The sequence below is a fragment of the Hemibagrus wyckioides genome, linkage group LG17 (assembly GCF_019097595.1).
Source record: "Hemibagrus wyckioides isolate EC202008001 linkage group LG17, SWU_Hwy_1.0, whole genome shotgun sequence".
Lineage (NCBI taxonomy): Eukaryota > Metazoa > Chordata > Actinopteri > Siluriformes > Bagridae > Hemibagrus > Hemibagrus wyckioides.
Genome location: NC_080726.1, coordinates 14315098 through 14339799, shown reverse-complemented (window position 1 = coordinate 14339799; position 24702 = coordinate 14315098). Strand labels below are relative to the sequence as shown.

The 24702-nt window shown below is 38.6% G+C and overlaps 1 protein-coding gene across 1 annotated transcript in view; it reads right to left on the bottom strand.

Annotated features, from left to right (window-relative positions):
- The window catches only part of rpa1 (replication protein A1), a 32829-nt gene extending 10336 nt beyond the window's left edge, over positions 1-22493 (bottom strand). Inside the window, exons 1-13 of the mRNA XM_058414321.1 lie at positions 22330-22493; positions 20681-20728; positions 19111-19189; positions 18520-18628; positions 16890-16978; positions 15790-15882; positions 14946-15063; positions 14737-14839; positions 14574-14642; positions 14116-14308; positions 13298-13434; positions 11586-11734; positions 4241-4370 (exon numbers count right to left, since the gene is read on the bottom strand). Coding sequence (XP_058270304.1) covers positions 4241-4370; positions 11586-11734; positions 13298-13434; positions 14116-14308; positions 14574-14642; positions 14737-14839; positions 14946-15063; positions 15790-15882; positions 16890-16978; positions 18520-18628; positions 19111-19189; positions 20681-20728; positions 22330-22362 — 1350 coding nt within the window. The 5' untranslated portion in view covers positions 22363-22493. The remainder of the gene's footprint in view (positions 1-4240; positions 4371-11585; positions 11735-13297; positions 13435-14115; positions 14309-14573; positions 14643-14736; positions 14840-14945; positions 15064-15789; positions 15883-16889; positions 16979-18519; positions 18629-19110; positions 19190-20680; positions 20729-22329) is intronic.
- Positions 22494-24702: the final 2209 nt, after the last annotated feature.

Here is a 24702-nt window from a genome sequence, read left to right as displayed (position 1 = left end):
TTTTTCGCACCCCTGGACACGTCTACATCTAGTCACAAATGATTGATATCATGCATGTCATTGAAAATGGTGGTCACTGTGTATGAATGAAGCAAAATGCAGCTCTAATGCTACTTTAAATAAGTGCAGAAGAGTATGTGTATGGGTTCCATAATTTGAGTTTCCTCAATGCAAATGGAAAGACCTTTCTCTGCAGACACAACCTAGGAAAACACCTCATTAACGGCACTTTATTTTTAACTTGTATCCACCACCTCTCATATTACTCCTTATTCCTTTAACTTATTTCCAGTAATTAAGCAGTCATGTTTACAACAGTATTTTTCACTACTTTTTATTGGTATAGGAAGTGACAAAAAAAATTCAACCACCAAATCCTACTACTTGTACAAACCAGTTTTTCCATTCCAAGTACCTTCGCAGTTTGACGTTCCTCACTGTTAGCATGTTATTTAAACTGGGGTGGATAACGGCGTCTGATAAATAACCGGCTGTAAATCAAAGTCAGTGACAGTCAGGTGACTTGTCAGGTTTTTTTTTTTTTAACAGCCCTGTCAGCATTTCAATAGAACTTTAAATGTACAAAACTCTTCTGAAATCTACAGTATATAAACAACAGCACCCCGTTTGGTTTTCTCTTCAATAATTCAGTTCTGGCTTATTTGAAAGCAGGCCCCCCCTCATTCTTCACTCTGGTGTCTCTTCACTGTGATATTGGGTAGCTTTACTTTGCAGCTTCTGTGGATATCCCACTGCAAAAACCTCCCTTTAAAAATCGCACTTCTCTGTTCTGCACCTGATGATTCTTTATTCTCTCTCATCTTTGGGCACCCTTTCTTCTGCCTTCACATTCAGATCTCTCATCCTTCAAAATAAAAACATGTTCTTATGTTCACCGAATGGCCCTGGCAACAAGGTTTAAAAAAAAAAAAATCCTGAAATGATAAAGCGCACTAAACTGGCTTGAGTGCTAAAGGGAGCATCAATAAGATGGGTTTATTGGCATTGGTGTAAATCACATCAATACACGCTGGTCTAGGAGGGGGTTAAAAAAAAAAAAAGTGACGCTACCTTGAAAAATTCATGAAATTGAGGAAGGCATGGACGCACACAACCCATTTGCCGATATAATTGTTTACACTGTGGAATTCACGGTTTAAAATGACATGTTAGGGCCATCTCAATTATTTAGATGTAGTGCTACCGCTCTCCTCCCTCACTCGCAGAGATCTTTTCCTGCGAATCCTGTCAGTGAAGCATGTAGCTACATCTTCATGCTGATGAACTAAACAGCAACCAGAAAATGAAGCCTTCATGCCTATGTTACCTTCTGTAGGATTGTCTACCTAGTGCTTTGCAGTAGTGGATGAGGATGGAATCATATACCTCTTCAACATCTGCCATACACATACACGAATATTCTCAAATCTCTCAAGTGACAACCTGCTCAGGAACCTTAGTCATAAATAAATCATAATACATGTGTGTGGGGTAGTCTTCAAAAATCAGCTGGATGCTGCAGTGGAAAAATTCTGTTCGAGTTTTGACCAAAAATGAGCTTTTCTGTCAATAACATATTCGAAGATCTCTTACTCGAGGATAACATGTATATTTGACAAAAACAGCATGGAAAAGTTTTTAGTTCGGTTACCTCCAAAACATGTCCTTGATCTCTACCTGCAGATGATGCGTTAGTGGAAGAAGCTAGGCTTTTTTCAAATAATAAAGTTTTTCAACTTTTCAAAGTGTAATATAAAAAATAATTTTAAAAAAATCGAACGTGTGATGGATTTATTAGTATTGCTGTAAACCACATCGATAGCCAATAAATAAATTAATAATTACGTAACACCACGTTTAAAAATGTATGAAAGTGAAGCAGTTATGGACACAACCAATGGGGAAAAAATAAATAAAAAAAAGGGCAACAGTGTCGTGTGTTGAGTTGGATTTGGCAATATTATTTTTATCCAGTGGACTTCATGATTTAAAATTACAGGCTAGAGCTCTCTCAATTATCTTGATGTAGTGCTGCAGTCCTTTGTCACTAACTCACAAAAGATCTTTTCCTGAGGATTCTTTCGACGGTGCATATATCTATATGAAAGTAAATGAAGCAGTTAACAAAGTCAGTCTGCCTAAGGATGTTTACAACTTTGCAAGCTAAGTGATTACTAATCAGGCTTTTGGAAGCTTGTGATGCTCCTCTGTGCCTTCGCATCGCTACCAAAAGAGCAATTACATACGCTGTACAGATAACAGCAAAGTTTTAAAACATTAAAAAACCATTAAGAAAAATTCGTCTCCGCGATCATTTCCCCACCAATGATAGTGTGAACGGAGATCATTCGAGTGAAGAGGCAATAATGAGGCATATGTTTTAAAGCAGTGTGCCTTTTACCTTAGGTGATGAGCCTGTGGCTGATGTGGATAATAAACGCGAGATCTTATTTGTGTTATAAATGTAGATTTGCCATTAATGCATTTTCATATGTAGATTGGACTCAAAATGAGAAGCAGGCAAGACGTCTTTCCATAAAGCTGCCAGTGAATCTTTCAATATGTTTCAGTTCAGGAAAACATGTATATTTAGAACTACAGTTGAGGTCATTAGTTCACACACACCCTGCAGAATCTTTATACGTTTTCACGAGTCCCTTGTTTGTTCTGAGCAGTAAACCTGCCTATTGTTCTCCAGCTCCTGAACAATATTTGCATTTCTGGCATCTTCTGCATATCTGACCCTTTCTAACTGAGGTTGTGAGATCAGGAGATCCATCTCTTCAAACTGAGGACAAATGAAAGACCTGTACACAACTATTACAAAAGCTACAAACATTCAAGAACTCAAGTCACCATGATGCATACAAGAGCCAGGGGATATAAACTTTTAAACACGATTATTGGTGCAAATTAAATTATTGTGTCTTGTGGACCATATGTAAACATCTGTAATGTGAAATAATTCAGAAAAAGAACTTAACATAAATAAATAAATAAATAAATATTTTATAATGCCGTTCTGATGCCTCGTTTTTTTCACAATTATTTATTTTTGCTATTATTATTTAACTACATTATTTATATTAAATAAACTTAAAACCTCAGCTCTACATAATACCATGTCCTTTTTTCCTGAATTCATAACAGAGTCATGCAATATTCAGCCTCAGAGCAGGCATCATAAATCTAGTAAGAACATAAGCGAACGTCCCTGGGCGAGTTCATGTAGTTTGCATGTCAGGAGTAATAGATAAAAAAGCCCTGCTAAATCTACTGGAGCATGCCCAATCACAAATTATAGGAATGTCACGAATATCCACATGGTGTAGCCTATAAAGAGGTTTATTCTTCCACTGGGATTTATTCCCAGATCTCAGGTGCGCCGTACAGTAAGGTGTGCTGATGGCTGAATGCTGTAGCTGAGAAAGGAAGATGCCGTTGTTCCCATTTCCCTTCATGTGCTGCAGCAGTCATTCTTACTGTTTACATCACCGGTTGGAAAAACACGCAATCAGCTTGTTAGCGTCTTGTGGTATTAGTACATAAAGCAGTGAGATTGTGCTCTCCTACTGAGACAATGATATTAAACTCTTAATTATAAAGCTTAAGAGCTGAATTTAATGCAATCTGATCAATGTTAAACTAGACATATTAATGAGGCAGAACTAAAACAGGAGTCAAATCTGCCCAAGATAAACATCCGTAACGTAGTCAATGCGTTTGCACATTACTTAGAATGAACGAAAGTGATGTTCAACCAAAATGAGCAACTCTTTCATTGCCAAGAGTGTAAATAAAGCCAAAATGAGCAGATTTACTATCTGAACCATAAGCTCTTAATTATCAAGCTCAATAAAGCCCAACTAATCTGTCACCTCTATCTCATCTCAGATCCTTCAGTAATGCTTAACGAAGCCTACATAGGAAGGGCACAACTGTGCGATTGTAATAAAAAAAAATACATCAAACACAATGAGTATTGTTCAAGTTCAGTGACATTTACAGATGAAATGATAATAATGCGAGTTAAAAAAAAAAAAACCATGAGCTGATTGAAAAAAAATTGTGTTCATTTCAACATGTATTCATTCGTTCTGGGACTTAAATACAGAGTTCAGGATGACCTTCATGAGCCTAAAACTTCTGCGCACATAGTCTGCTGTAACTGAAATGTTTACTTCTTTGGTTAAATGAATTAATTGGAATTTTAGGTTTGTTAAATTAGAAGAGCGTTTACCTTGTCTCCATGACCCAGGTGCTCGTTTTTGACATCTGCCAAAGTCTTCCAGTTAGTGGGGCCACCGGTGCCTCCTCCTCTCATTTCTGTCATAGACTGACCATCTAGGGCATGACCCTCTTTATCATACCTGTCAACATACACAGACATAGACCTTAGCATGTTATGTTTGTGTGTGTGTGTGTGTGTGTGTCCATATCTTTTCACCCCGGTATCTTAACACCGCAACTAGGCAGTCAATATCAAACTGCAATAAAAAAGCTGAGTACGCAGCTTTAGCCGGAAAGAAAGTGGGCAAAAAGCAGCGGCCACAATGGCAGCAGTGGGGCTACCTGGGAAATGAATCAACAGCACAGGGACAGTTGAGTGAGATGGGGTCGGGCGGGTGAAATTAGAAACCCATTTTCACAGATTGCCTGGGGTGCTCCAGAGTGACTGAGGAAAGAATGAGGCAGAGAAACAAAACCCACTCAAGTTGAGACAACGTGTGAGGGATCAATAATTTGTTCTAATATATAGGCTGGAGGCCTGGGTTGGTGTGAGAGAGAAGCAACGTGGTAAACACCGGGGCTTCCAGCCTTATTCTTGAAAACGCTGGTCCTTAATTGTAAACGGACCCATTAATGAGTAAGTAGGTGGCACTGGCATGTTGGGTTCTGCCAATTTTACTTCACTCTGAAAAATGAGTTTAATTCTCCAGCACTGTATAGGGTCCCTCCTTGCTACGCTCTTTTTCTGCTTTGTTATATCCGTTTGCGCACAAGTAATGGTCTAAATATAGTGTGCCTAATGAATTGAAAATGAATCAACCTACTTCTGATTAAAAGGACTATTTCTGTCAAGTTTGTTCTGGTTAGGTGTTTAATTTTTTTTAACACTGTTCAGCATATAGAGCTACAGTCATGGCAGAGGCAAGGTCACAAATATTAAGTGAATAAAAAAAAATATATAAATTGCATACATTTAGACATGGGTAGATGTGTATAAGAAGAGGCACTGAACAAAAAAAAAAACCCAAATACCTGGAGACAACTGAACTGATGAAATTTTAAAACATAAAACAACTGAAAGAATAAAAATATACAGAAAAGTAAGCATGTTCAGAAAAATCAGATAAAATCAGAAAGCCATATTTAGGCCACAGGATAATTCCATACAGGAGAAAGAGAAAAAGCTGTTCATACAGTCTAGTACAGCTACATCATTAGGAACTAACGGCGCTCTGCTTAGGCTTGACCTATAAAAACCAAATGATGTCGCTGAATCAAATGACAGGAAATTGCTGACTGAGCTGTAAACATGGAGGAATAAGCAGGGCCACAGAGCAAGTATGTGCATGGAAGGAAGACACAAGAGGGACAAATTGAAGCTGGCGTGAGCTTTCTAGTGCTGGACAGACAAGCAAGTGCTCACTGCAGCATGCCTAAAGTGAGCCAACGCCACTGGGTCAGACAGCAGGGAAAAGAAACCGAACATAACCCACTGCATGACAAGTCAAGAGGTGTATACACCAAAAAGACTGAAACACTGTAGACAGAGCACATGGTATATTCCACATTAAGGAAAGAGACACAGACTTACACAGGAGGACACACACAAGGACTGACAGACGGATGGACACACACACAAACCACATGTTTGAAGTAGGATACTTCATTTCAATGACACTCTCAACATGAGACGCACGTCATCAGTGAGATTTCAACTGTAAAGAGGTAGTGAGAATATGCATTAATGCTTTACAGAACAATTAGTGAACTCCTTTTTCAGATGTTCAAACACCTGACAAACAGACACGTGTATGAAAACGTCACTTGAATGTGCTGCTTTAAATTACAAGAATAGATTTTCTCGGAACACTGTTAGAGCTGAATTTGCTAAAATAATGAAATATTCCAAAAGCAGGGGATAAAACAGTATGACATTTGATTATTCTTCTAAATGTGGGAGCTGGTGAAATGATGGGGAAATGATGCAGAAGCTTGATACAGTATGCTAGCTTAAAATTTCTCAATATAACTACTCACTGGTCACATTAATTGGAACATATGTAAACCTGCTCGTTCAGGCAAACAGGCAATCAGCCAATCACATCCCTGCAGTCCGAGGCAAAAAAATTCATGCAAATACAGGGCAAGAGCTTGAGTTAAATGTTCGACAAGGCAACATTAGAATGGGGGAAATGTGATCTCGGGGTCTTAGAGCATGGCAGAAGGGCTGGTTTGAGTATTTCAGAAACTGCTGATTTTCATGCAGGTGGAAATGCCGCGTTGATAAAAGATATTTGAGGAAAATTGCCAGACTGCTTAGATTTGATAGAAATGCTACAGTTTCTCAAATAACCACTATATACAATCAAGGTGAGCTGAAAAGCTTCTCAGAAAGCACAAAATGCCAAATCTTGAGGTGGATGGCGTGCAACAGCAGAACATCACAACTGTCCAGTTTTGGCTAACAAGACCTGAACCAGGATGCGGTCTGCTGTTGTATCTCATCCATCTCAAGCTGTGTGTTGATGTGTTGTGCAAGCGGATATTCGAGTTACAGAAACCTTCCTCTCAGCATAAACCAGTTTGGCCATTCTCTTCTGACCTCTCGCATCAACAAGGCCAGCACAGCTGTCACCCACTGGAAGTTTTTCTGCTATTCAAACACCACTCTAGAGACTGTGGTGCATGTAAATCCCTGGAGATCAGCAGTTTCTGAAATACTCAAATCAGCACCAACAAGCATGCCACTGCCAAAGTCACTTAGATGACAATTTTTCCCAATTCTGATGTTTGATGAGGACATTAACTCAAGTTCTTGACCTGTATGTGCATAATTTTATGCATTGTGCTACACAAATGTCTGATTAGATAAATGTATAAATTGTCCAGGTTTACTGAAGTCCTTATTAAAGTGGTCTGTGAGGCATTTATAAATGTAAAATAAATTTAGAAGATACACAGTCTGAACTTCAAAAAATACAACAAATACAAAAACATATATGAATCATGCAGACATGAATGATTTGTCTATAATAGCAAACATACAAGTTATCTCTTGTATAAAGAGTGAACACAAACTATTTCTCTTAAAGTAAAAGGCAATCGAGCCAAACAACTACTAGATACCATCAATAATGTTAACAAAGGAAAGAAACATTTGTTTAATCAATTTAATAAACACTCTTCTGAAAGATGTCTGTGGAAAAATGTGACTGGTCTGAAATGAAGTTTAAAAATGCTGAACTTGCATGGCACAGGATTATTACAAGGTCCATGCAAAAACAAGCCATTCTTTTCCCTGGCTGATGTCAAGAGTATATAACTAGGCCTTTTGTGGCCCTGACATTTTATAGTACAAGTACACATAAATAATATTAAAAAATTCATTAAAAAAAAAAAAAAAAAAAAAAAAAAAAAAAAAACTTTGCAGAACCACATGCAGAAGATCTGTATAGAATTTCACAATTATCCATTAAAGCAGTATTCAACTTATTCAGGCGTTATGAAAATGTTAGCTGCAGCCCTACAACCTACATATTCCTACACAGAGAGCTGAAAAGCCGAGAGAAGGCCAGACTACACAAGGACGGATGAGGGCGAGCAGAAAGCCTCCTACTATGAGGACAGGATTCAAGTCCACCAGAGCTGTGATGCCATCTAATGGAGAACGCTTCAGCTGCAAGACATGATGCCGTCACATCAGGTTAACTCTTAACAGAACATAAACCAAACTGGGGCAACTTGACTATAATCTAGTGATTGACTGGTTCCGTCACAGTGCACATACATGTGTTTGCAGCGAAACAAACACACACCTCTCAGGACACAAATATTTCTCCTGTACCACCAAAAACGTAAACCATTAGATAATGGAGGTAGTTAATGAGCAGTGAAAGCTGTAGCAAATAAAAAAACATTAAACACAAAGAGTATTTGAATTAATCTCACAAAATTAATTAGCTATTTTAATTATTTAGTACTTGCTTAAGGCGGAGACATGGTAGCGCCAGAGCTCAGAGCAAATCTAATTTTTAATGCAAAGCCTCTTTCATTTAAAGATGCAGCGGAAAGATCTGACAGCATTTTATGAGTTCTTACAGTTCTACATCAGTGCAACCCAGAGAAAAACCCAAGAACCATGTTCTAGGAGATAAAATGGTGCACAAATCGAGTGGAATCATCCATCATCCATGTGGTTAACTACAGTGCAATTAAAGACTTACTCTGCCTCTGTATGCTCTATATGATGGACGAAAAAAGCTGAGGATCATTTTCCTGCTCGTTTCCCATGGGATCACTTCAATGACATTCAACGGGCTTTTGTATAATCAAACTTCCGTAAATGGATTATCAGATGAATTAGGCCATAATGATCGACAGGCTGTGACTTACAAGAGCAAGTTGAATCCTGAAAGCATTGAATGCAGAAACCCATTATACAGTAAACGGACCTGATCTTAAGGGCTTTATCTGTTATTTCTGTGCTGCTGATTTGTGGTGCCACTGAGCATTCGACCATGCGCTATAAAACCAACTTTTCCACCTTATTATCCCTGACGAGTGAGGAGAAAATTCCAGAAACAGAGGAGCCTAACAGCTACTTTTCCTTCCACAGGAGCAAAACATAAGCCAGCCTCTTGACTTAAGCTCCCAAACTAATTAATACCACTCGCCGAGCATCAACCCCTCTTACTATAAGAAAGACGGGCATGCAGGATCTCAAACCTATGCACAACTTGAAGAAAGCACGACAGAACCAGTCGAGTGCTCTCGCATCTGTTTGCCTTTCCCCGTCTGATCATCTACGTTCCACGACTCTCATTATGCAAATGGAACCATCAGATCGCCCTAAAAATAATTACCCAAACAATGTTTACAGGCTTTAGAAAATAGAGCTTTATTGCACACCAAGTGCAGCGGAATATAATGCGAAATTCATATTATTTCACCCATTATTTACAGCTTTCATCCGATTTCCCCCAGGGACAAGACCCGTGTTATTGGGAAGTAAATAAATGAAACACACTGGGTGGAATTAATCAAAGCTCCAAGAGACTTGCCTTTATCTCAGACTTCAGCACTGATTGTTAGCTTGAGTGGTAAGATCTATAATCAAATGGACAGCTCAATCGATGTGAAGTGGAGTGGAGTTTAGTGTGACCAGAGACATGGCGCCTAAACAATGACTGCTTAGCATGCGTTTTGACTTCTGTACAGCGCTAAATCCTCTCAATGTCAGAATTCATTTTAATAAAAAGTCTATTTTTGACACTTGGCTAAAACTAATTGCTATTATACTATTATTTAATACTAATATATACTAGTATATACTATTATATAATAAACCCTGATAATCTGATTTCAGATTATACTTGTAACAGGATTAGACAAATCAGAAAGCCAATAGCCAGCCCAATGAGCATGTGTAATGAACCTGCCTAATAGTCTGGAATAAATATTTAATCTAAAAAATGTGTGCGAGCGCATGTATGCATGTATGTATGTATGTATGTACACACATGCATACACACATACATAACATAACACAGTATGGGAAACAAGTTAAGCTACATAAGTGCATTAAGATACACAAGTAAATTCCTGTCTTGAAAATACTTCATAATATCTTTCAAAGAAGGGGTTCGAGACAAACCATCATGTGTGTGCAAAACATCATGTGTATCCTCCAAAAAAGGTCAGCAAGTTGTTAAATGTGAACATTCAGTTATAAGCTGCAGTGTTCTCTTAGAGTCATAGGTAAAAGATCTGTCCCTCCAACTTCTTTAATACGACTTTATGTGGGGTATTTGAATAGGCAAAATTGCACGCACAGGATTCTTCTTTTAAACTACTACCAGTGAAGACACACATGTAATTATGTTCTCTGAAAGCTGCACTCGTTCAATGCAGGTGAATCAAAGAGGGCTGAAAGTGTGCTGTGATGACATGACTTGGCACAAATCTGCGGAAATTTCGAAAAAATGCAAGCTAATTAATGCCCCCCCCCGAGTCCCGGGGCTACGGATTTGTCCACCCTGAGCAATGCTCATCATCTGTTATTAATAGCATTTAAACAAATTTGTTAAAAAGGCTGTTATTTATTTTTACAGCCAAAATTCAGTTCCACGCTTTACAACCCCAAGGATGCAATAAAATCCTAATGATGTCGCGTTACATTCAAACACGGTTATTTATTGTGGTCATTTTAGCTACTCTGCCTTGGTCCTTTTATATAATGTCAATGCTGTTGTATGTACAACAGACTCATGACTTCCCAGTTCTGCCATTCATAATTTTCGTAAAAACGACATGCATGACAGTGCTGGATCTTCATCCACAGCTGTGTTGTTTTTTTTAACCAGTTGTGTGATTTTAATAATTAATAAATCATGTCAGGCCATTAAAATGTTACACTTACACCGAAGTATATAAAAAAAACGGAGAGAAGAAATTTCAAGCCTTCACATGACAATCAAGATACTTGTTTATTACAGGATAGGGTAAAGAACATGCACCATAATTCGAGTAATAAATAACTCAACTGGCAGGAAAAGATGAAAATATGAGTCATAGCTATTTTATAATTCCTTTTGCAGTAAAGGCCAGTAAAAGGTTCTGCAAGGAATAAGCAGGCCCCTGTGTGCTTCTAATGGAGGCAGACATGAGCATGTGGATCAACCCAGTTCTGCTCCCTGTCTATCTATTACACATTCTCTTTCCCCCACTTCATTTTATTTATTTATTTCAAACGTGAAGCCTGTTCTACTTCTGCGTATAAAGGAGGCAGTGTGCAATTCTGTTACCAAAGGCAATGTAAACTGCCACTTATGCACGCAGTACAATGGAAACGTAAAAAAAATTAGGGCTGGGTTATGATTTAATGCATTATATCAGCTCTGAAAAGAGGAGGCTGACGTATCCTCGGAGACAAAACTCGCCTTGCTACCAAAGCCATTTATATGCAGCTTTCTGCAGTGGGCATTTTTAGCGCCTCTTCTTAGCATGTCCCAATTCTCACAAGTAGTGCAACACAAAACGAGTAAAAAAAAAAAAACAAAAAAAAGGAGATCTGCCATGTGTCTTGTGGCTGCTCAGAACAGTTACTGAGCAGTTATACTGACACTGATCAGGTAAGATTAGAAGATATCTGAGGTCAGTCAGAAAGACAGAGCACATCAATGTTTCATGTGTGAACCTGACAACAATACAATACAATAGAAAATACTGCACTCATCTCTGCATACTAATGTAAGAAAGTCATTTACTCTTTATTTCATCCACATTAACACCATTCATCATGCAGGATCAAGTTAATTATATCAGTAAACCCATAATGATACAGATAACTCACTCACCAGCCTCGCAGTTTGTATGCCTCAGGAATGTCAGGGTTAATCATCAGTGTGCTGCTATAGAGTGTGGAGAGAGAGCGCCCTCCAAAATCGGAGAGTCTGGCACCCTTTATTGCCAAGATAGGCTGCCCGGTGCCATCAAATGTCTCTGCCTGAAGGGAGGAATGGCAGAGAGAGATTAGCATTTGCAATGATTCTATTCTAATGTCTTTCATGACCAACTATGCAATGATTTAAAAACGGTTTCTACATAGGACATTAACTATTCTATTAGCTCATTGTTTTTCTACAAGACCAAAAGCTCTCCATAGCATGTCCCATGTTGCATTTCAGAATGAAACGTTGTGCTAACCGCAACGGACAGATTACATGTGCTGAGGCAGCGCCCAGAACAAGATCTCTTCATGCACAGGCCCTTTTAGACAAAACACTTAGCCGTCATTAGGAAACATGATACGAGGATCATAAATGCATAATCCATAAAAGGCAGGGAGATCTGATGGAGTCAGGTCTGGAGCCGAACGTATCGGACGAGTGCGACGTCACTGCTCAGACGGTAAACCATGAACAAGATTGTGTTCGTGTTTTTAAGGACAAAACTCTTACATAACTACCATTTGAAACACTTTACATAACTCAGTAAGACAGCCAAACATCTGTTAAATAAAAATGTGTTCAATAATAGTGTACCAGGGTGCCTTAATCCAATACGGAATATTGATATTAGCCTGTAACGCTGGATCAATACATTATCTTTTCATTTTACTATCCGATTCACTGATGCATTTCATGTCATGGACATACTGCAATAAATTAAGTGTAAAATATGATTTATGTCTGACAGGATGCTGTCTGAGTTCAAAGATCATGACAGCACCAATATTTCAATCCTAAACAAGAACATCCTGAACACAAATTATGCACCGTTACAAAATGTCTGTGTCAATACTGCAATCAGCAAGTTGATGAAGATACTGATCGTTTGTTGGTTCTGTTTTTTTAATTACTTGTTTACTGATCATTAAAGTTAGAAAGAAATGCGAATAAGTTTATTTTTTCTGTATTTTTTCCACGTTTCAGAGTAACTAACATTACCTGAATAATAAACATTAAATCAGTAAGCTTTCACGAGAACTTTTTGGAAGTTCTCTCACATTGCCATTAACCGTGTATACATCCAGCAAGCAACCTTAGTATCATGTAGCAAGGCTTGTGTTGTTTGATCATTCACTGAAAGTCCGTGTCCTCCACTACGGAGAATGTTTGACCGTCCGTTTGTAATACTCTGAGTAATATCTTGAGCTTTTGTGTTGTGCTGATTTGAATGTTATTGTGCTGTTGAATGCTTGCTCTATAGATGGAGTAGCCTTCATGGGAGGTTGGGGTGAAGCTTGTCCCTTTCTAGCTGAAGTAAATCAAAACTGATTTCAGAATAATTCCTAAAACACCCATCCACAGCCTCAGGCTGTCACTAAGAACATACTTCAAAGCGTGGGAATGGTGCATTTATGGCCAGCTCTTAAGTGGTTTGTTAATCGTAGCCTCCCACTGTGTATGTTGTGGAAGCTTATACCACGATAATGATAAAAGTATGATTAACTGTGCAGCCCTAGAAATGTCTTATGCCATTTTTTAAATAATGAATCTAAACATCTAATTACATTATATTCCCCGCTTTTTCATTTCCTAATTCCTCCTGGATGTGCAGGGCTTACCTCATTTCCCCACATGGTGACTTGGATAATTTTGCCAGACATATCCATCAGCTGAATGTTCCTCTTGGAAACCTCGCGACTGTTCTTGGTTGTAATCCGCGTCACTTCCTCTACATTCTTACACACGCCGATCACATCTAAAGATACAAACAACAACAGAAACAGATGACATGGAAGCGCTTCCTATTAGTTTATTCTTCCACCGGCTGGCTGAAGGTGCTTGTAATGAAATGCTTGTCACATATTGCCTGAGTAATACTTTATATATACTTTAAACACCTTTGCTGCAAACCTGGTTGCAGCAACATGGCATTGGACAGACTCACTCTTTCTGGGTGTAATCCAATAACACGTCAGTTTCATTATGGCAAGCTCCCACGCTTGCTCCACTCTGCCGCCATCTTTAATCCTCTTATCTAATACCGTTATGACTCATTTGAGCACTATTAAGAATATTTCACAAATAACCACAGACACTCATCTCCAAACCTGCCAAGATGCAGCACTTTACCTTGCTCCTGATTCCATTACCGTAATTACTACTGCGCTTATTACCTTCTTATTTTTTCCAGTGACAGAGTCTTCCCCTCTCTGCTCCCTTACCAAAAGGATGGAAAGTCAAATTGGGCCACGGGCTATTACTGTCATCACTATTATTAATCCTGAATTCATCACCGCTGTTATAATTACAGCAGCCTCCTGGGCCAGTGACGCATCAATCTCAAGAAGGTACCAGCTCACCCTAGCTGCTCTACCAATGCGAATTATCAGCGAAGGTCTCTTATTAATGATGACTATCACACGACTAGCACGCTCACCCACAATGGCGTCCTTATCCCTAGCATCCAAATCAGCAATGGAGACAAAGTCGCACTGCACCATGGGAACATCAGAGCTGTCGTCACAGGGGATGATGGTCGACTCGCCATTCAGAGTCATTTCATAGTCGTTCTTAAGGGATGTGAACTGTTTGTTGGCGATCTTCAGAGTGCCCTTAGAGATGTAGTACACCTGCCATGGAGCATAAACAGATTTGATACAGATTTGATACAGATCAATTCAGACAGCCAGCTGGCCAGGAAAGGTCATGTATAAATGGACAGAAGAGCAACAGTGTGTGCAGTATGTTAGTATAACTTCTAATTAAGATCTAGACTTAATAAGACTTAGGACATTAAAGTCCACTCTTTGTGGGAAACAATTCAATTCAGGTGACAATCTCACACTAAGCCGCTAATCAGAAAAGGGACAAGTGGAGAAAAAAAAATCGACTTGCCTTCCCCTGCTCGATCAGGGAGAAGAATTTGTCCACCTCCTGATTAAAACCAGTCACTCTAATTTCTCCCTATATACACCACAATCAATGAAAAAGTCAAGGGTTAACACATTCAGTGGACCGTGTTCTCCTACAAAACCACCTCGAAATGTTAGATACTTACACTTTCGTCAACAATCTCCATGGAGAAGAGCTTTCCGTCCCCTCGAGAGTTGCTCCAGGTACGAATGGCGCTCTTGTTGGTCACTCGTGCTCTAATGGTCCATCTAGGGAACACGGATCTCAGCTCAAAAATAGCACCACACAGTGATGTCGCACACACGAATGCCTGACAGGAAGACAAGAAATCAAAACGGAGGCATTCCTACTAACTTTGACTGGTAGGGATTAAGGCTGGCAATAGGCACTACTTTTGAAGTGCCTCCTGGTGTGCTGGGAGCTGTCATAGGCTTCTTTCCAAAATCACGACTGGAGCCTCTATTCATGGAGCCTAATGAGAACAGAGTAAAAGAGAAGTCACTGAAGCATGCACAACCTGGATGAGGCAGCCAAAGTTAATTAAGTATCCACTACTATGCAAGAGCTCTTACAAAAATAAATAAATAAAAAAATTTAAAAAAAGGAAATAGTGCCACCATGACTGGCTGAATATAAACGTATTTAGGCAAACAATTTTTAACTGATATAGAGTCAATCATTGAACAAAGATCTATTTCAAGCATAGAACTTAAAGGTTCTGGAAATATTTATTCTACACATTAAAGGACGTGATTTGTGTAGAAATTTGATCTTGTGACACAAACTTTTCATTAATACAGTATGAAATAAAAGAGAAAGATTATATGATTAGATCTTAGTTATTCCAACTGATAATTTTACAATAACTCCTTACTAAGCTGACAGGAGATACATCCCCATCATGATTTCTACTACACCTCTTTAAAAGTCATGTGCAGTTAAAAAGTGTTTAATACAACTACCACAAGATGATGGAAGCCATTACAGGAGAATTTTGGTCACTAAACAGTGAACAAAAAAATCCTGCCACCTGCTGGACATGTGTGGGAATGCACAGCAAAATGCACACAATATATACACAGGATTTTAAATTAATTATGCATGTAAAATTTGTGCAGCACACTTATTAGGAAAGAGTTAAATGATGTGTTGAAACATGTAAATAGTTGAATGCTGTGGTTAAAACATGGATAATTACCTCCATTTTGTGGCTGCAGTGGACGTGCAGAAGTAGAAGAAGGAGCAGGAGCAGGAGTAAGAGCAGGAACGGTCTGTGGAGCCTTGGATTGACCTGGAGCAAAAAAAGTGCACCAAACCAACTTAAAAGGTTCAGTGGTGTTTTAAATTAGGAGGCATGATATACTTTTCTCTTGGGGCATCGAACACCAAGCACAGTAGTGGACAAAGTGGTATCCTGGGCAGTCAGGACAAATAGATTACATGGCTGGGCCATTAGGTTTTCATTCACAGTTGCCTGCTGGACAAGTACCTTCAGTGAGCTGTTATAATATAATGGTCACTAGTGTTCACCTGCCAACTACCACCAGAGAAAGAAAAAATTACTTCCTTTTGGCTTACACAAAATATTTTATTGATGCATGTGTTTAAACATAATCCATTCCACTTGGTTCATATGTTTCTCAATGGTGCAAAACACCTTGATGCTGTAATGCTTGCTACTCATTCCCGAATCCTGCCACCTGCTGCAATGCTGAGGATGCAGTCTGGCTGATTTTAGAAATCATTTCTAACTTGGCGTATTTGCTCGAACAGATGACGGACCATCTTTCCACGATCAGAAATATGAAAGGCTGGGATGTGGTAAACAGTACAATGCGGTATAAAAGCAGTTATAGTTATAGTTATAGTTATATATATATATATATATATATATATATATATATATATATATATATATATATATATATATATATATCTATCTATCTTTCCTCTCATTTAAACAGTTCATCGAGCGAAAATAAAGAAAGATGCAGTCAGACTTAAATAATTCCTTCACATGTGATGAGAAAATAGCTCATACGTGAAATGTTTTCCAAATGCCTTTCTGTCTTTTTTTTTTTTGTCGAGGACACAAACACCATGCTTTATTACTAGATCATCATCAGGATAATGACTCAGGCTGAAAAAACGTAGCTTAGAATACTTATCCATTAAATTAAGTTAGTTGAGCTGCAGGCAGATCGTTCACAGAACTGAGTACCGCGGTGCACGTTTTCCCCACCCAGGAGCCTAGGTAATGATTTTATAGACAAATTTATGTTCCTGGTGTGTACTCACCCTCAACATAAGGGGTTGGGTCTCCTATTTTTCCAGCCATCTGATCTGCAGGTTTAATCACCTCCAGGTCCAGGATAATAACCACAGTGCTATGGCATACAGACAAATGACAAATATTCAGAACACCAGCCGAGACAATGGCATCTTCAAATGCATAAACAATTCACTGTCGTCATTAAACATCATTGACAGTCCAGGAAAAGGGCTCTCAGGGGGTGCTTCTTCAAGCATTTGTCAGTGATTTCTAAAATTCTAAACTAGTTACGTTGATAGAAATCACAAGCCACAAAATGATTATATTTACTGTCATGTTCTTATAATTATTAGACTTGTTAACTTATGTTGAATTACTTTATTCTTAACTTCAGCATTAAAAAAAATACTTTAAAAATTTTAAATTGAAAATCAAATGTAAATAATGACAATTTTAATACAATGTGTAAAACCAATAAGAACAACAGGACAGGGGATGTCGAGAGGTAAGCTGTGGTCCAGATACAGGCCGAGCAAAACATTTCAGCAGATCTAACCAAGTACCGTAGCAGGCCATAGATCAGCAATTTTTTTCAACCTGGACCAGCTTTTCAACTATCTCAGCTTTGGAAGCAGATTCTCTGTTGTAGCCAGTCACATGTTCTGTATAATAGATTTATCTAAAACCAGCTCACTGAGAACGGGTAAGTTTCATAAAAGCAAAGAGTGTTATTTATAACCATGATAAAATCATTAATGATCAAGCATTAAAAGGCAACTGTTCCGGCTGTACAGAAACATACAGCAACAGATTTACACATCCTGATTTTAGATGGTCGTTTAGGATTATTATTAATTGTCACACTGTAAGAGTTGATCCCAATAAAATTTGCTCTCTGTGTCAAATATGATTCCTTAACTAAGAGAAGTACAATCTGCTTACTTCATCGGTTTCTGTAAGCCGGGCTCATGCAAAAAAATTAGAAAATTGAGTCAGAATGGTAAAACATTTAAAGTAACAATAAAATTATTTGCTATCAAATAGCAGATTTCTTTCATCATTACCATTATTATTGTGTTTTTTTTTAATGCCATGTTAGCGTCAATGGCTATATTATGGCAAAATTTGAATGTAGTTAAAACAAGGTGATATTCAATAGATAGGGTTACATTGATATGTGAGATAGCAAGAAGAGTTTCTATAAGTTTTTTGAGGTTTATGCTTGTTAAGAAGTTCAAAATCTTGTACGGGGAGCTGTCTTGAAAATATTTTCTAAAGGGTCTTCTGAATAAAATTTCTGCCTTATAGTGCTCAGGGCTCATCATTACCACTACTGTGTTTGTAGTCTGTTCATCTTCTGATTGGTGGCTGAGATCTCAATTTGTAAATATTTTCAGACACAGCCAGAGCATTGCCGTCAGCTGTGTTTGGTCTCACTGGCACCGTGATGATTTGCATTGAGAGAAAAATCAAGCCAAACAAGCAGAATTGTAAAAGCTGACTTTCGTTGCTTAGTTTAGTTACACATCTGGTCCCGCACGAATTTCAGCTGAATGCCCGACGGTCTAGGAAGTCTAGGACTGCAAATGCTAATAGCTGCTTCAGGTCATGAGTAAGTAAGAGGCAAGTGTCTCAAAGTAGAAAATTTGCCCTGACCGTCCATCCTTTAGAACGTTGGTGACACTTTTCTTCAGAAGGCACACGCAGTTGGGAGCGACAAGGTTTTGTTCAGCCAGGGAGTTCAGCGGTGTGGCGAGCATGAAGGCTGCACAGAGAAAGAAATCAAACAAGCAAAGCAGACAAGATTAAACAGATCCAAAAAAATAAATAAATAAATAACTGGCATCAATCTCGGCTCACATCTACAGCCTGTGTGGGTCTGCCAGAGAAGGTAATTAAGATGCAGCACAGCTGTGCTTCTTAATGGATAATGAAACTGCTCTGTAACTTATGCATGAGTTTGCATGCCATTAACACTTTTACAACTGACTAAATTAATTACAGGAAAGGGGGCTTTTTTTTCATGACGCTTTCCCCTTCTTTTCCTGCTCTTTGATCATTTTAAACACAGCCCCTCCACAGTCTCCTGATGTTTTCATCTCAGAACATCTGTGCTTTAAAATAAAAAACAGCCCTGAACATCTTCCTTTTTTCGATTAAAGGAACTGGTCTCAAAATATCAATTGTAAATGCCTCAAATTAAATCAATATGAGAGAAACAAACATCGGTGTAACAGTCAAACTTACACGACATGGTGTGAAGGCCATCGCTCATCATGAGGCGAAAGCGAACCGGTCCATTGCCTGAATCGAGTTTCCGAATATTCTACGTAAAAGGAAAACGTGCAAACTATTTAGCAGCGTACCTTTGAGAATCCTGCATATTAAAAACAAACGATATACACTCTGTAGTCATAACCACCAATTTCCTCTTACTCAGAGACTGGATATTTTCACTTTTCTGTAAAATCTGGTTTGGTTTATGACACTGTCCCTCGTGTACACGCTCAAGTCATGTGCAAGTATGAAGACAGACACCTAAAATCACTGACCACTTTATTAGTACATTTATGCTGTTATCTAATCAGCTAATCATGTGGTGGCAGCAGCACCAAGCAAAGTCATACAGGTACAGGTCAAGAGCTTCTGGTAAAGTCTGGTAAAACATGTGATGTCTGTGACTTTGTAGCGTGGATGTTGGTACTAGATGAGCTGGTTTTCACGTTCAAAAACTGCTGAGCATCTGATTATAATCTTGGTGAGCAGAAAAGCATCTCAGCATGCACAGATCATCATAAGGAGTGGAACCCAAAGTGATCTGCTCTTGAAACCCATCCACTTAAAGGTTCAGTGTTTTGTGCATGCCGAAATGCTTTTCTGCCCATCATGGTTATAAAGAGTTCCTATCAGCCCCTACAAATCTGTTCATTTTCCTCTGAACTCTATCAGCAAGGTGTTTCCACACACACACACACACACACAACTACTCCTCACTCAGTGTTATTTGTTTATTGCTCCATTCTGTGCAAACCCTAGAGACTGTTGTATGAGAAAATCCCAGTAGAGCAGAAATTTCTGAAATACTCATGCCAGCCCATCTGGTATGGTTAATGTCCCGAATATCACATTTTCCCCATTCTGAAGTTTGATACGATTTTTACCTCAAGCATTTCACCTGGATCTGAATGTTTTTTGGTTTTTTTTGCATTATGATGCTGTTACATGATTGGATGATTAGACAATGGTGTGAATGTACAGGTGCTCCCAATAAAATGGACTGTGTGTATAAGGGGCTATTAGCACCTGACGCCTGGATGTAGTTGCAGATACAGGATTGCTGAAGTAGAAATTAGTCTTAAACAATAGATGGTTCTTCAACCATCGTTATAAAAATTTTACAGTCACTTGAACATAAATGGGAAACAACTCAAATACAATGTCACCACTATTTAGTTTTGAAACCAAAAACTTTCAGAAACAATAAATAAAAGGTTGGTTTATCAGTAATAAATGTGATTATAAAAAAATACGTTTAGTTAAAACTGAGATTAGTTTTTTTTTTGTTTGTTTTTTTTTTTAAGTGCTACGGTAATAAAAAGGCCTGACTAGACAGATATTTTAGTGAATAAAACATACCGTATTAATCATTTTTAAAGCTGTGTTATATTATCGTGTTAGGGAAATGAGAATTTCTATGCAAAGGTTTAGATTGTATATTGGAGATTTTTGTAAAGTGTAACTGAAAATGACCCTTGCAGCTATATCTGCACACACATCATATAAAATGATGATGATAATAGTGATTATAGTTACTTACAATCAACTGAAGAATCGGGTTTGTCACTTCATTACCTTTGATCAGGGCCTGAAACAACAGAACAACAGACTTTATTGCAAACAGAATCAATTTCTCAGCAAATCAAACAGCTGTAACAAAACCTTAACACAACGGACACCTAATGCTTTGCGTCGATCAAGGCTTTATTCCTGTTATCTATAGTTAGTTATGACACGTTAACACACATCAGAATCTTATCTGGATTGCAAATAAACTTCCCTAATGTAAAACACACATTGTAAGCATCCACAACACTTGGTATACACTGGTCATAACATTATGGACACTGACAGGTGAAGTGAATAACACTGATGATCTCCTCATCATGGCACCTGTTAGTGGGTGGGATATATTAGGCAGCAAGTGAACATTTTGTCCTCAAAGTTGATGTGTTAGAAGCAGGAAAAATGGGCAAGCGTAAGGATTTGAGCGAGTTTGACAAAGGGCCAAATTGTGATGGCTAGACGACTGGATCAGGGCATCTCCAAAACTGCAGCTCTTGTGGGGTGTTCCCGGTCTGCAGTGGTCAGCATCTATCAAAAGTGGTCCAAGCAAGGAACAGTGGTGAACCGGTGACAGGGTCATGGATGGCCAAGGCTCATTGATGCACGTGGGGAGTGAAGGCTTGACCGTGTGATCCGATCCATCAGACGAGCTACTGTTGCTCAAACTGCTGAAGAAGTTAATGCTGGTTCTGATAGAAAGCTGCATGACGGGTCAGGGCTGTTTTGGCAGCACAATATTACGCAGGTGGTTATAATGTTATGCCTGATCAGTGTATGATCCTTTAATGTCAATATTTGGTCATGATTATTCCACACCTCATAATCCACCCATGCTTTTCTGACCGGGATTGTATCAGTTACACCCTCACTGGCTTGCTGAACGTCTGTGTACTTACTTCACACACTCTTTCAAAGGTATTAAAGAGTTAAGTGTGGAATAGTTATGGGTCAGTAAATGAGTTAATGTGTGTCGACAAGTGTACAGGAAAATGTATGTGCCATGGTTTTCGGCCATGTCCGTCTAACTCCTCCTTTCTGGTGAAATAAAGGACTTCCTGGCGCGCTTTATTGCATAAATTATTATTATTATTATTATTATTATTATTATTATTATTATGCAAGACTTTAGTGTAAGTATAAACTAATAACACTGCTTACATCTGCTTTAAAACATATTAAAGCTAGTCTGTCCAAAGTTTTAACGAAATATTTTGAAAGTGGCTCATGAAAAATGAGGCAGAAAATAAGGAGGTCCAAAAGACATCCCTACTTAGACAACAAAATAATTATACATTTGTCCAAAACATTTTCTAATATTTTCTTACACTTTTACAGTTATGCTTTTATTGACTTGTCTGTATGCTAACTACATGCGAGTTCTTAGCAACGCCAAGTTCTCCAAAACTGCGGGTTCTTTAATAAACATCAGCTCATGAAGAACATTACAGAGTCTCGGTGATTATCATCTCGATCCTCTCTGCTCCATCAGACATTACACACTCTACAGTTATCTAGTTATGTTTCATAACATGTAGCGGCCATGACACCAGGCCTGTCTTGACCATTCCTCTCTCACTATATATATACAGTATTTATTTATATCTCATGCACTGTGTCACGTACCTCGATTGCGCCCTCTGACAATTTAACAGTCATGACTTCTCAAAAATACTGCTGGTTCACAAAGAAATCCTGTTTATTGATAATTCACGGAGTCTCGCGCAGCAGCCAGACGTTTTGTTGTGCTAAAGCTCGTGGCGCCAACTTTCACTCAAAACGCGCGAACCTTGGTACCACTTCCTGTTCGTTACGTCACTACCGGCAACGCGTAAGCCCACGTGACCACGTCCATGCATTTCCTTTTAGTTGCTCTCTTATTATTACTGTATTATTGTTATTATTATTATTATTATATCGGCACTGATTCTAGGAAAATCCTTCTCGAGACATTTTATCGTCAGAATTTTCCATATATCAGTATTTATTATATAAACAGCCTATCACAGTGCATGGTAATAGTCTGTTTATATAATTATTGGTTATTTTTTTAATCATAAAAAGACTGAGGCTGGTTCTCCCGGTAAATCAGGCTGGCTGCTCTATTTACAATACTTTCACGCTCGAGCCTGATTCAGCGCAAGGAGGCTATTTTGTGTTATTTTGTCTACTTTTATTACTGTGGCCTTATCAGAAAGTGCCTCCGGCAGACAACTACAGGCAGCATATTTTGGTAGTGGTAAATGTCTTCCCAGAAAATGCCTCTAGCATGAGAACATTATGAAGAATCATGATTTTTTAGGGCTATTAAAAACATGCGCATGCGCATGCGCAGCAATCCTCCGAGCCCAGCGAGCAGAGGGAAACTGCTGAAGGATAAATAGGTCATATTCTGCATCTCAGTATTAAAGCCCTGGATGTTTTATTAAGGTTTCTAATTAACGCACAGTATCACTATTCTCACATTATGTCCGTGTTTTATATAGAAGCGTAAGGATCCAGATAATAGATATTTCAGGTCCACTCCCTCACTAGTCTTTGTAGTACAGTTGTATTGTACTAAATACACAGTGACCTGAGTTACTACAGCTTATGTATAGTACTAATGATGTATGTAGAAGGTGCTTTTCATGTGCTTGTTTAGTCCCTTGTCATTTTGAGAATGGACTACTGCATCTCAGGTTCTGACCAGCCGGCCCCTGAGCACCATTCCCATAATTCAACTGCGTGATCGTTTTCAACCTTCCTAAATTCTCCCACCCACTGCTTCCTGTAGCTGCCCACATCAGATACAAAACGCTGACGCCTGCCTATGAAGCCAGAAATGGATCAGAGAACTTCCCTTAGATGTCAGCTGAGATAACAGCCGAGTCACTGGCAGTGTTCAAACCAAGTCTACAGACCTACCTTACGTTAGCACTTTTCTCACTATACTCCCATCAGAGATTTTAGACTAACTGTAGTCTGCGACCTAGTGAACCAGTATCAGGATGCGTTTATCGACAGAGACTTCAAAGCACTTCTGTAAGTCACTCTGGATAAGGGCATCTTAGAAAAATCCACAAATGTAAACGTAATTTTTTTTCTTTTTCTTTTTTTAATGAATGCATACATTTTCAGTTACCACTTTATCCAGCGTCAGGCTCATGGTGATCCCTGGAACACTGAACACAAGGCAGGAATACACCCTGTATGTGATGGCAGTCTATTGCAGGGCACCATGTATACACATTCACATACTCATTCTCATCAAGGGGCAATTTAGAATAGCCAATCCACTTATACCTTTATGTTTAGGGGAGGTGGAGAAAATCTCAGAGGAAATCTACATTAACATTGGGAGTCAGTCCTTCACAGTAAACCCTCCAATGTATTTAAATAATATACAGCCCTAAAGCTCAAACTTTAGAGGAAGGTGGAAAGCCTGCAAAGTTAATTGCTGTAACCCCACCAGAGTACCAGTTTACTTTGTAGACTGATTGACTTTAGCATGAGCAAATAGCCTTGCAGAGTTGGTCCGGTTTTAATCAGTGAGTGTGTAATTGGCAAGGAGAACCTCTAAATGGAATCTAGTCTGGTAACTCATTTATATTACATTTACAATTTAAGAATGATTAAGATGCTTTTTTCCAGGACAACATACAGAAAGGCTCTGCAGTCTTTATTAAAATCCATATTCTCCCTATTGTTGTCATCCACAAGGTGAAATGATTGTGTATTATCACAGTTATTTTATCACCTTCCACAGTTATTGTAATTTGTGGTGGGGTTCTAAGTTCTTTGTATGTGTTCGAAGTCGAATGCAGCATGTATAATGGTACTGCCTACAGTGCTTTGACGAGTAATCTAACTTTAAACAGTTAATACGTTGGTGCAAAGGTACATTTATGGGTTTTTTTTTTTTGATATGATAGGGTCTAAGAATACCATCAAGCTCAAACCCTGTTACAGAGAATTTAGTATTGCAAGAAGACACCCAAATCAATCAAGCTGTCTTGT